Source organism: Alosa pseudoharengus, unplaced genomic scaffold (genome assembly GCF_046254945.1).
Source record: "Alosa pseudoharengus isolate Yale_2024_CS ecotype anadromous, Long Island Sound unplaced genomic scaffold, YU_APseudo_1.1 YU_APseudo_1.1_scf_13, whole genome shotgun sequence".
Classification (NCBI taxonomy): Eukaryota; Metazoa; Chordata; class Actinopteri; order Clupeiformes; family Clupeidae; genus Alosa; species Alosa pseudoharengus.
The window spans coordinates 22356516-22368967 of record NW_027468598.1 but is presented as its reverse complement, the minus strand read 5'-3'; the positions used below and the strand labels follow the sequence as shown (position 1 = coordinate 22368967).

At 43.7% G+C, this 12452-nt stretch overlaps 1 protein-coding gene across 3 annotated transcripts in view; it reads left to right on the top strand.

The window, feature by feature from the left end:
• The window catches only part of ets1 (v-ets avian erythroblastosis virus E26 oncogene homolog 1), a 25458-nt gene extending 17533 nt beyond the window's left edge, over positions 1-7925 (top strand). For all 3 annotated transcript variants that reach the window (XM_076282540.1, XM_076282539.1, XM_076282538.1), the window contains exons 6-8: positions 427-687; positions 4131-4249; positions 4670-7925. In XM_076282540.1, the coding sequence (XP_076138655.1) occupies positions 427-687; positions 4131-4249; positions 4670-4885 (596 nt within the window). In that variant the 3' untranslated portion in view covers positions 4886-7925. The remainder of the gene's footprint in view (positions 1-426; positions 688-4130; positions 4250-4669) is intronic.
• The last annotated feature ends 4527 nt before the right edge of the window (positions 7926-12452 follow it).

Below are 12452 nucleotides of genomic sequence, written 5' to 3'. Positions count from 1 at the left end.
TGGTGTGTTTTTCGCAACGTGGGAAAGTATTTGTGGCACTACCAAAAAACGTAACATGTGGCTTCAATTGTGCAACTGAAGATCTTGGGATCAGCCGAGCCTTGTATTAGCTTTCGTTCTTAAGTGGCGCTCAATTGAAACAGGACTTTTATCTCACAGCTGGCTGAAGATAGAGAAACAATTTGCTCCCAATTAGACAAACCCAAATATCTGCACGTTGTGGTTTGGCAGAGGCAAAGCAACTGTAGGATGATGTGGTCTTCGTCTTTTGAGAGTGACTGATACATGTTTTTTTGGCTTGTATGCATTGCATAGATAAAGTAGATTCATTTTGTAAAAACAATCTTTAAACCACCTCCTCTCTCTCTCTCTCTCTCTCTCCGTCTCTTTCCCTTCCATTATCTTCTATTGCTGCCCTCCTCTTAGGGAAATTGGGCGGTCAGGACTCGTTTGAGAGCATTGATAGCTTCGAGAGCTGCGACCGCCTGACGCAGTCCTGGAGCAGCCAGTCGTCCTTCAGCAGCCTGCAGCGTGTGCCCTCCTACGACAGCTTCGACTCAGAGGAGTACCCCAGCGCCCTGCACAGCCACAAGCCCAAGGGCACCTTCAAGGACTACGTGCGCGAGCGCTCGGACCTCAGCAAGGACAAGCCCGTCATCCCAGCTGCTGCCCTGGCCGGCTACACAGGTGAGGAGCGAGACTGCTTGCTGACACACGCCCATTGCCGCATGGTCATACCACAACAGTGAGTGACCATGCTGGGGATCAGTTACTCATTAACACGACACACAGGGTGATATCAGACCAGTGGCCAGGCTACATATACAGTCATCCATTCATAATTCACTTCACACGCACCCCACCCCACACTCATTCACCCAGTTTGACGTCTACCCATAAAAAGGAGTCATGGAATAGTCAGTCATTTAATGAGTCATCCCCTGACACAGTCAAACATGGACTCTTTTTTTACTGCCCACTAAGAGGACTGGGACCAGAGCCAGTGCACAGAACTTTCCACAGTAGCACAGTTTTTTTTAATTACTATTGATATGTTATGTTAAACAACGGTCGATTATATTTTCCTTTTAATTAAGTTTTAATTTAGCAAAGTTACTCACTCAACATATTAATTTGGAGGTTAATGTGTTCATTTGTCTTAACATTTATAAACTCAAACCAACTGTACAAACAGTTTAAATGACCTTAAACACTCAACAAAATGTTTGAGTATCAAATGAGCATTTGAGTATCACATGAGCTGCAGGGTAGTATTGTAAGCTGTAGTATTGTTGGCTTGCCTTTCTGCACCAGTTTAAGCTATGTCTATGTGCAGCACCATTCTCCTTCAAAACATTCTTATGAAGTTCTGGAAGTCGAGCCAATTATTTCTGCACCTCGGCGGGAAAATTACACAAACTGGTCACCTTTCTTTCGACAAATCTCATCACAGTCAGCGTGCTGTTGAGATGTGAGAGCTGAACGCAACAAGCAACGTGCACTTCAGTCCTTTCTAGCCGCGCTTTGCCACACTCTCTGGAGCGATTGACGTTTTTATATCTGTGGCCTTCATCTCGACCTATTTTTTTTTTAGGTCGTCTTGGCAACCTTAGAGTAACATGAAAAGGCACCAGCACTTAACTCCAGACAAGCGCTATCACTCCATCTCAGAGGAGCTCTTTTCTCGAACCCAAGCCTGTTTTGGTTTGTCAAAAACGAGTGGGTAGGCGAGACAAACAGAGCCGTGCATCTGCTCTAGCTACATATAGCGTGTTATTTTGGGGTCTTTTAGATGTTCCACCGTGGATGCCTGTATCATACTCTTCGTATTTTTTTAATCATATGTCTGTAGTCTTTTTTTTTTCTTAGTATGTGTCATAGAATAAATAGCATATAGATGCTTTATAGACAATTTTGTTTGTAATCTTCAAAACTCTAATCTTCAAAATCTTTAATTTGCAAATGAAACCTAAAATTATGAGGTGTGCCATAACCTCTTTGATATAAGATGCGCGTGTTCGCCCTTGGTCTTTCTTTAGTAAATGTAGTGGATGTGCTTTGGTGGGTGTTCGGATGTGGAATGTGTTTGCCTTTTACACATTCTCTGTATGTGTATCTGGTAACATCACTATGACTGTCTATGAAAGCCTTGCTATTGAGAACTATAACTATTGAGAACTGCACTGATACTTCTGCATTGGAGTGAATGAAGCCCAATGCTTACTCAGGGACTAAAGAAAAAGTGTGAACACAAAGAAGCTTGTTTGAGGAGAGTTTCTGTTTTTGTCGGACACCGTACTCTGTCAGTGTTCTCTCTCTCTTTGTGTACATGAATATTTAAGTCGTTGTGCATGAATACACCGTATGCACGTACTTGGTCTACCTTAGGTTTGAATATGTGTTATGTTTTGTGTGTGTGTGTGTGTCTGTGTGTGTGTGTGTGTGTGTGTGTGTGTGTGTGTGTGTGTGTCTGTACTTGAGGTGAGGAGAGCAAGATTAAAAATGAAGGGAAAAAAAACTTGTTTGCTTTGGAACATTCAGGGCTTGTTTATCAGAGAGAAGGCTGAGGTGTTACTGCAGCTTCACAGTTGGCCTGATGATTCTTCAGATAATGCGGTCTGATAGATGAGGTGAGAGAGATAAGCCAAGGGCTGCGTTCGCACTGAGGTTTCGAAGCACCTTTCTGTCACAACTCTTCACAAGCCAAGTAACAAGTTATGGAGAGCAGTGCAACCACAAAGTCGACGTCTCCTCCGCCTTCCCTGAGGTGCAGGAGCAGAGCTTTGGGTAGAGTGTTGTGTGCACTGGAGAACGCAGTCTTCTCGTCGCAGTTTTTAACTCTTCTTAAAGTGCAAAATAGAGATTTTGTGGAAAGAGTTCCAGTTTTTTGGGGTATTGGAGCAACCAGGGAGAACAAAGCGAACAAACTAATGATCAAACAAACAAGCATGCAAACAAGCAAAAAAAAACTGTGAGATTGTGATAGTCCAGAGCATGCCTGGAGCGTGTCTTGTTAGTCCCTCTTTGTGCATGGCTAGTTTTCGGTTTAAAAATAATGGTGTGATCTCTTGCTGAGGTTCGGCGCCAGGGTGACAACTACAGCTACACCCCCAGAGAGCACAGTTTTTTTTTTTTTTGCCAACTCGGTGTCATACACTCACAGGTGCTTTCCAGGCAAGGTTATTTACCTTACCCTCAACCCAAGTCAAAACGTAAAAGTAAGCAACCAAAAACAAAAGTGTTCTTGTGAATACTTGAAACCACCTTGAAAGGGTATATTTGTCAAACATAGAAAAACTGAGCTTCTTAGAAAAAAAGATAATATCATACAAAACTACTGATCAAAATCAGATGGCATGTGTGGCATTAAAATCTGTTATTGGAAGTGAAGTGATTTATATACAGCTATATTGTTTCATTCATTCAGCTCCTTTAGTTCCGTTCAGTGTTAGACCAAAAGCAGTTTTCTACAGTGATGTGATTTTCAGTGTGGCGTTGGGGTGGGGTGGGGGGTATGTGAACCTTGGCACTGGCTCCACTGTGGCACACATAGCCACTGAGGACCAGCCTTCCTCCTCCTCCTCCCTCTCACCCACCCCCACACACGCACGCACACACACTAGCACAGCTCCCTGTAGTCAGGGCCCTTATCTTTTGCCCTGGGGAGGCTGGCCTGAGTGTGAGCTCAGCAGTGTGGAATTCACACACAGGCAAGGCAGCGCTGCCCAACACACTGTGCAGACACACACACACACATACAGAAAGACAGACAGACACACACACACACACACACACACACACACACACACACACTCAAACACACACACATAACAGGGCGGGCTGGTCAAAAGGAGCTTTGTGTTTAAATGGGCCTTGTTCCCTGTAGCTAATCACACAATGCCTCTGTGTGTGCATGTATGTGTGTGTGTGTGTGTGTGTGTGTGTGTGTTTGTGATTGATGAATAGTTGATATGAGACGTCCCTCCGAGGAAAACCATGAGAACATGAGAAACATGGTGTTTTTGGATTCCACGAGTCTCTGAACGCATTTTGGTGTGGGGGAATCTCCTGGGTTTCCTCTTACTCGGTCACTAAGCCGCTGTGTGTTTGTCTCTGGGCTCCGTTTGCAGGCAGCGGACCCATACAGCTGTGGCAGTTTCTCCTGGAGCTCCTGACCGATAAGTCTTGCCAGTCCTTCATCAGCTGGACGGGAGATGGCTGGGAGTTCAAGCTCTCTGACCCAGATGAGGTGAGAGCATACGGATACATTGAACAACAAAATACACTACATATGAATAATAATAATATATAATAATGCAAACAATAATAATGAAAACAATAATATATAACATGACACAATATAACATATAACAATATAACACAATAACATACAATGAACAATATTACATAACAAAGTTATAACTGCATGAAGAATGCCATATTCATACAGACGTTGGTCTTGTGGTTATCTAAGCAAAGTCATGACACTCTTAGACGTGACATTTAAAGCATCCACATGCTGTATATCTTGGCATACTGTATAAAGAGCAAGAGCCATTGTTTATACTAGCTTCAAAAGCTATTACGGCACCAGAGGTGTGTGGATGAAGTGGTGCTTTAAACTCAATGAGTGACTGAGTATTCCCCCCCCCCCCCCACACACACACAGGTGGCGCGCAGGTGGGGAAAGAGGAAAAACAAGCCCAAGATGAACTACGAGAAGCTGAGTCGAGGCCTACGCTACTACTATGACAAGAACATCATCCACAAGACGTCGGGAAAGCGTTACGTCTACCGCTTCGTTTGTGACTTGAAAAGCCTGCTCGGCTACACGCCCGAGGAGCTACACGCCATGTTGGACGTTAAGCCCGACAATGACGAGTGAAGGGGGAAACAAGCGAAGACAACCTGGGACCAGAGAAGTAATCGCTCACTAATTCCACCACCCCATCGGGCAGAACGTGTCCAGTATTTTCCAATCACAGTCTGACTAAACTCATCTTTGTGGTTTAAAGAAAAAAAGTTCGTTTTTTTTGTTTTGAGTTCTGCTCAGATATATTTTTTTGAAAAAAGCAGGCCTCAAGAAGATAAAAAGTGCACCAAAGTTCATATTCTGTCGAGAGACAACGTGTCTTATGTTATGTCTCTTATGCGTCTCTGGGGTGGAAGGATAGAAATCTGTACCGATGCTGGATTCTACCACTTGTACAGCTTACCTCTCACTCAGGTAGCAGAAAGCAGTCAACAGGATGGCATGGGGCCATAAAAGTGAGATGGTTTAATTCTCATCAGACACTGCATGGACACGGCACGTGTTCCTATTATAAATATGTGGCCAAAATTGAGAAGTTTTGAGAATTATGTATTATATTACCTTACACACACTGTCTTAGCCATCCTAATCATGGGAGGCAATGGTATGAGTTTTAACATATGGACCAAAATATGTGTTTGCTTTATTTCAGTTGTTTCACTTAATTTCAGCTGTTTGTGCCAGTATTATTTTAATGTACATCTTTTTTTTAGATTTTTTCCCCTTGAGGGTTGTTACATTGCTTATGTAACTTTCCAGAAAAATGAAGGTATTCAGAAATCAAATGTTTTTTTTCTGTCATAGGTAGAGATTTTGAGTTTCTTTTAAGTGAGGCGCTAAGCAGAAATGGTATTGGGATGGTGACAGACTCGCGTCTCGCTCATTCGTCTCTGAGCCCGTTAGCTTTACTCAAACCGAGAGAAGGGTTGTTGACACAACTGAAAGTGGCCGTTGCTTTTCAACGGTGACTGCCAGCGCTCGCGCTCACACAGACGCCTGCCACTTCGCAGCAAACAAGTACAGCTATAACTCATCCAGACACTGCAGATGTGCACACTCAACCACCAGTCGCACTATCGCAGCCAAGCGCGTCCTTTTGTTACGGGTGCAGAAGACATCATTGCCCGACTTTGTTTTAGTCTGCGTTGCCTCAAAGTAGCAGACAGTATTTAATATGCCATTCTCAGAGCTAATATTAGTCTAGTCCACATGGAGAGAAATGTACATATGATTGTGATGGTGATACTAGAAGAGTCACTTAGAAAAGAAAATGATCCATATCAATCATTGAAACTCAGAGAGAAAGATAGGGAGGTATAGCAAGATCAAGAACGAGATTCTACTAATGAAACTGAATGAAAACCTTGGCTATTGGATCTGACGCTTTGTCATTGGAAAGTAAAGGAAAGTAAGTTGAAAAGTTCTGAGTGGGTGTTTGGTATTGAGAGTGGGGAAGCCTTGGTGAGTGAAGAAAGAAGTCATAGATTTGGTAACAGTTTGGTGTTGTGACCAAGTAAGAGAACAGGGAGTTTTAGAATAGTGTATGTCATAATGTCTGATATTGAGATGGCAAGCTCTTGTTATGGAAATCTCTGTGCAACTGCAATGACTAAATCATTGGTACACTTTGTGAAAGGCTTCTGCTAATGCACTGGTAATGAGTCAAAATGCACAGTTTCTCTTTTGGCTTCTAGTTTCCTTTCCACTCTTTCCTTCGAAGTTGGAGACTCTTATTGGATAAAGGAGGGCACTAGAAGCAGTGGCAGCTCGCAGGCATTAAAATGTTTTCTGATTCAGTTCAGTTCTGTTATTGAAAAGTCCTATGAACTTCCAGTATGTTCTGTATTTTTGTGTAATAGAAAATAAGTCATTGCATTGTGACTGCCATCGTTGTGTTTATTACGGTGATTGTTTTGTTTTGTTTTTCCCACTGAAGTGCTGCCATTTTTGATTGCGCTCAATGTGGGAAGAGCACAGTACACTGGCCTTATGGGGCAAGCCAAAGTCAAGAAATTTCATCTTAAAAAACAAATGTTATTGTTTACAGTAGCTGAATGTTACTCATCCTGATTAGAATAGCTCTCCAAACTGTCTGTTTGTACAGATTGTATTTCATAACCCTTTATTAAAATATCTAGATGAAACAAATAAACAATCGACAAAGCAGAAATAATAACCAACCCATGTGAGGTCTGAGAGTGTTAAGCATCAGGCTCATCTTCCCCTTTGGAGAATGGAAGCCAGGGGACCAACCGCTCTGTGTTTTACTTTATCCATTCCACAGCGTCCGTTCTATTTTGTGTTCACATAGAGCTCGGACCACCCTCCTCTGTGGAAGTACAGTGCCTGTCGTTCCTCATGTAAGGGTCATGATGCGTGTAGACAATATCATCCTATCCTTACGTTTGCATTACTTATCAAAGTAACTGGTATAAGATTCAGGATTTTTTTTTATTCTTTGTATTCTGTTGTGTTAGTTGAAGTTTTATGACAGGGAAGAGTCCTTATCACAAGCTCAAGTGAAGAATTGTTCTCATTCAGCCGGTTACAGTGTTGAGCGGTTTGTCGTTTGTTTTTTGTATGCATATGATATAAGCATATGCATATGATATAAAAGGATATGCATCTGTAATGATAAAGAAGGTATATCAATAACAATGACATTTTGGCAAAAATCTATGTACCAGAGTACTTCAAAATAGAAGTATATAACTGATATTGATAAGGAAAGCGTTTTTTTTTTTTGTTTTGTTTTTTTGTATATTTTATAGTGTTTCTGTATTTTTTGTTAAATGAAAATTTTAATGTATTTTAGTTCACAAACATTTGAATATTTTTCAATAATTTATATTTTATAACTTTGAAATATGAGATGCAGACAGCTGGTGCTTTCATGGGAAATAAAGGTAGCACAGGACAAAATGTAGCGATGTTTTTTTTTTCTTTTTTATACGAAAAATATATGAAATTTGAAGACCTGTCTGCTTATATACAGTTGTTTAAGAGAGAAAGGCTGATGCTGGCCCATCATTATGTTCTGCTGGAAAGTTTTATAAACTGTAGCTTCTATTGTACTTCAAATTGTTATGTTATAAAATATATGTAAAAAAGACTTTTGTGATTGCGTCTCATTTATTGCTCACTTACACCTGCCACACACCACTCCTACATACCTCGGCAATAATATATTACTCTGAATTCATAGGCTCTAGAAGCTTCTACTGCCATTTGAAATATGGCCGTAAGGCTTTTTATGAACAAAGATCTCTAGAAAAGTTTCTCAGTGCACCCGTCACCTGATAACATGCCACAAGCTCGAGCATATTCATTCAGTTTTAACTGATGGGGCAGCCCGGGACACGCCTAGGGTTCACTCTGCACATTGCAGGAGAGCCAGGACTCCAATAGTCAAAGCCATCTGGGGTCTTAGCTGATACTTTGAAGATGGAATTGGCCAAACCTCTTTTTCGAGGCGGATCAAGTGTGTCTGTGGCATGTCCTTTTGCCTTATGAGTATGTCACCTCCATGGCGGATAGTGACGCCATTGGGGGACGCAGGCACAGTGGACCCATTCATGTTTGTAGCTCCGGGCTCCTATAAATTCCACATGTCTAAATAAAAACATGCAAGGGCTGTCTCCTTCTCTCTTTAACCCCCTCACTCACCCACTCAATCTCTTTTTCTGTCCTGCTTTCGTTTGCCTCTGCTACTCTGTCATTCACATAATTCCTGCATCTCTCTCTCTCTCTCTCTCTCTCTCTCTCTCTATTACTGTTCCCCTTTTTCTCAGTTTCTCTGGACCCAGTAGTAGACTGGAGCATAATGGCTTATCGTCTATGTCAGTAACCAGCGTCTATGCCAGTCAACACTAATAAAACAGAAAACAAAAATTTTGTCTCATTTACACCTTACCATAAGAATACATTTTACAGATATCTGACACTGAACCCATACACAGCATATGATTCAGATTTTAACATGGAAACAGATCAACAGATGATCACAGAATGTAAAAACTTTACAGAGTCAAGTTTACTTTTGTAAAGCTTGTAAAAGTCATAGCCTACACCAACTTCATATCAAATACTATATTTTAGCGTGAAAACATATGGGTGAGGTTGTCTTGGACCCAACCCTACATGTGTAATGTTTCACATCAAGGAGAAACACAGAGCGGGTGTGAAAAAAATATAGTTACAGTATTCGAACATGGGTATTTCAAAGGGTTTTTCTGTTCATCTGTCAGACAAAAAAAATGACAAAAGAAAGAAAGTTTCCATCACCTTGCGGGGCTGTTGAAAAAAAAAAATGCATGAACGTAGAGGCGTGTCACACCTGGTAGACAAGTATGTTAGACAGGCGATGTCTGTCAAGCCTGACGTTCGAAGTTTAAAACACTTGCTGCTAGAGGACTCTTCACATAACAGACCTCCGTCTAAATATTTAGTCCTTATGCCTGCTCTGGCCTCTTTCTCTCTCTCTCTCTGACGGTCTGTCTGTCTGTCTCTTTCGCCCACTTAGCTACTTTTTTTAGCCTCCTGCTCATCTCTCTCTCGGTGACTCATTCATTCAAATAAACATATGCTAAAGTGTCAAAATGATAAAAACATGCTATCACTAATATAACTGAGCGTGAATACCATGCCCATAATATACCAATAGGAAGAAAAATAAAACCATTTAGATTCATGTAACAGCCCAATAAATTTACATTCAGTGACTTGGTGCGGCCTAGATAACACGAGAGGCCTCGTGACGCATGTGGGTTCTGCTCAATAATTCCATTACGCCAGAAATGGTGAAATATGACCCAGGGTAACCCTTTGGCCCATTGGCAGATATATTACAGTGGGGGTTGCTATTTTGGTCGTTTTGTTCTTCCTGCGTCTGAATCTGGTTTGGGTCTATGACGAGCATGAGCGTGAGGATGACTGGAGCCTTGGGAGATCATAAAGGCCGGAGATTTACCCCGTAGGACCACTAGTGTCTGATGCGGCACGATGGTTCTCATGAGCCTAAACCGACTCAGATGTGAGTGATCGCCAATGTGACCGTGACCCTTATGCCCACACTGCAGCATGGTATTCACTTGTCAACGTACACACAAAAAAGTAAGTGAAATACATCCTACTTTTATGTGATTAAAATAAAATTAAATGCATTTAATATGAATGACCATTGCCTTGAGAAAGCTCTGGGAGCGTGATATTTCATCCACTGTCTTGCTGGAGTGGAAAGAGTGCACTTAATATTCCTCCTTTGTTTTCCTTTCTCTCCTCTGTCAGTGTTGTCGGCGCGAGCGAGGGCGGTTTTGACCCAGATGTGGGCCCAGGTGGCAGTTGCATTATGCAGGAGTATATAGGGGTCAAAGACACCGCCCGCCATGTTTGTGCGTCCATTTGCATTTTTATTACGCCTGTTCCATCCCTCCGTAATGTGTCATTGACTCCTGGTGGCACCCGCCGTGCCCCCCGTGCCTGGTGAGAGAGCACCTTCGGCGGGCCGCCAAGGGGTATTCATGAGCCCCCCCCCCCCCCCCCCTCCGGGAGGTCTGGGGCACCTGGCATTCTGGAGGGGAAAATGGGGGTAAAAAAGGTTTGAGATGGTAATGTGGACTTTCCATCAGGAGGCTTCTGATGGATTCTTGTTAGGACGCTTGACAGCTCATAAGCATGGGCTTAGCCTACGGAGACAATGGCGTGGTCTAGATGGAGGGGGGGGGGGTTCGTCTGACCGGTCAACGCCCGCTGGAAGGTGCACAGAAGGTTGGTGGAAAGTGTGAGAGATCTCCAGAGAGGTCTCCAGTCATTTCAAAACTCTGACATCTCACTCAGTCCTTGAGATAAGGCAAATAGAGAGAAGAAAAGCTGAATAATTTTCCAGAGAGACAACTTGACCCCCCCCCCCCCCACACTCCTCCTCAGCTCTTTGTTAGAAAGAGTTGCATTGGTGACTGAAAGTCTGGGCCAAAGTCAATTGTGCCAACATAAAACATTTAGTTTAGCCTATTTATGAGAGAAGGGAATTTATGTATGTAAACTCTATTTCCTGGCCCATGACTTCGTGCTCTAGATTTTATAGGTCCTGGAACATGTCTTTGGGACTGGATGTGGTTCCATGTAAGTGCCGCTGTGTTTGTACAAGTGCATAGCGTGCGAGTGTGTGTGTGCGCGTGAGGCATGTGTGCAAGTGTGCAAGTGTGTGTTTGCATGTGTGTGTGTGTGTGTGTGTGTGTGTGTGTGTGTCTCTGTATATGCAGCTGGATTAGTCGAGATGTTGGTCCATGTCCAGTTGCTGGATGGAGTGTTTTCACTTCTCTTTTACGGCAGGTCGGCTGGGATTCAACAACGTTCCCAGGACATCTGCTCCCAGCGCCCACGCTGAAGACGTCGACCAATCATGCGGCGTCTACCAGCCCCGCGGCCAAAGAGTCCGGCTCTCTGATTGGTCGGCTGAGACAGGGCCCAGAAAAAGAGGGGCTTAGGCCTGAGAATTTTCCCTAACACGCTCCCCCACTATTCCCCACCCCACTGCACACACACACACACACACACACACACACACACACACACTCGCTGCCTTTTCTCTCTGCAACATCTGCTTCCAATCACTCCTCCTCCTGAGAACAGACCGCCCCCCTCCCCCACCCGGCGGCCCACTCCTCGGCCTCCTTCATCGCAGCACTCCGGTTGGGATTTGCGGGCAATGGTCCCCTGCCGTCTGCAACTAGACATTTTAGATCTTTATGTGATGTTTTACAAAGACAAAAAAAAGGGTTTCCACGCTGCATCATTGGGTCTGGTGAGAGTGATTACTTAAAATGGTGAAATATTACCCATAAACAGGCCCGCATGGGGCCAACGAAGAGAACGGTGTGAGAATAGTCGTGGGAGGAGTGAACTGTTGCTTAGATTGATGGGTGCATGGAACAATGGCTGAACGGGTGGGTGGTTGGTTGAGTATCAACATGTACCAGTGGAAGAAATAATCATGCAATGAGCATTGAATGAATGACTAATTGAATGAATGACGAAATGAATGAATGAATGAATGCATGAATGAATGAATGAATGAGTGGGAGTGGGAGAATGAGGGAAGGGGAAAGGGAGAAAGAGAGACATCGTGAGGGTATGAGAAAATCTGTTGATATTAAGAGATGATGATGTGTCCTGTCTGGATGAGGAGAGCGTAAACGTTTTACAGTGAATGTACACAAAGCCGGAGTGGGTGAGTGAATCGAGCCGTCCTGGCCACTCAGGTCCCAGGGCCCTGGTGCACCCCGCCGCTGACTCATAGTGGGGCTGAGGACGCGGCCCCTAGCAGGACCGTAGACGTACCCTTTTCAAGTCAACGGCACCCAATCCCACGCCATCCGTGAGAAAATGGGGCCAGGGGTTAACCCTCGGCCCCTCCCCTGCCGACAGCCTCCGCTCCTCTCCTCTCCTCCTCGCTCTCCATCTCGTGCCCCTCTGTGTCCCAAAAGGGAGATTAAGGCTGAGGAGCCTCCGACCAACCACCTCGCTGCTCTACTTGTGTGTGGTCGCCGTTGCAAGTGCAACTTTCAACTCCACTCTGTCAATAAACTCCCCAAAACCAGCTAATAACAACGGGCACTTTTCCATAAATATTCAGAATTAA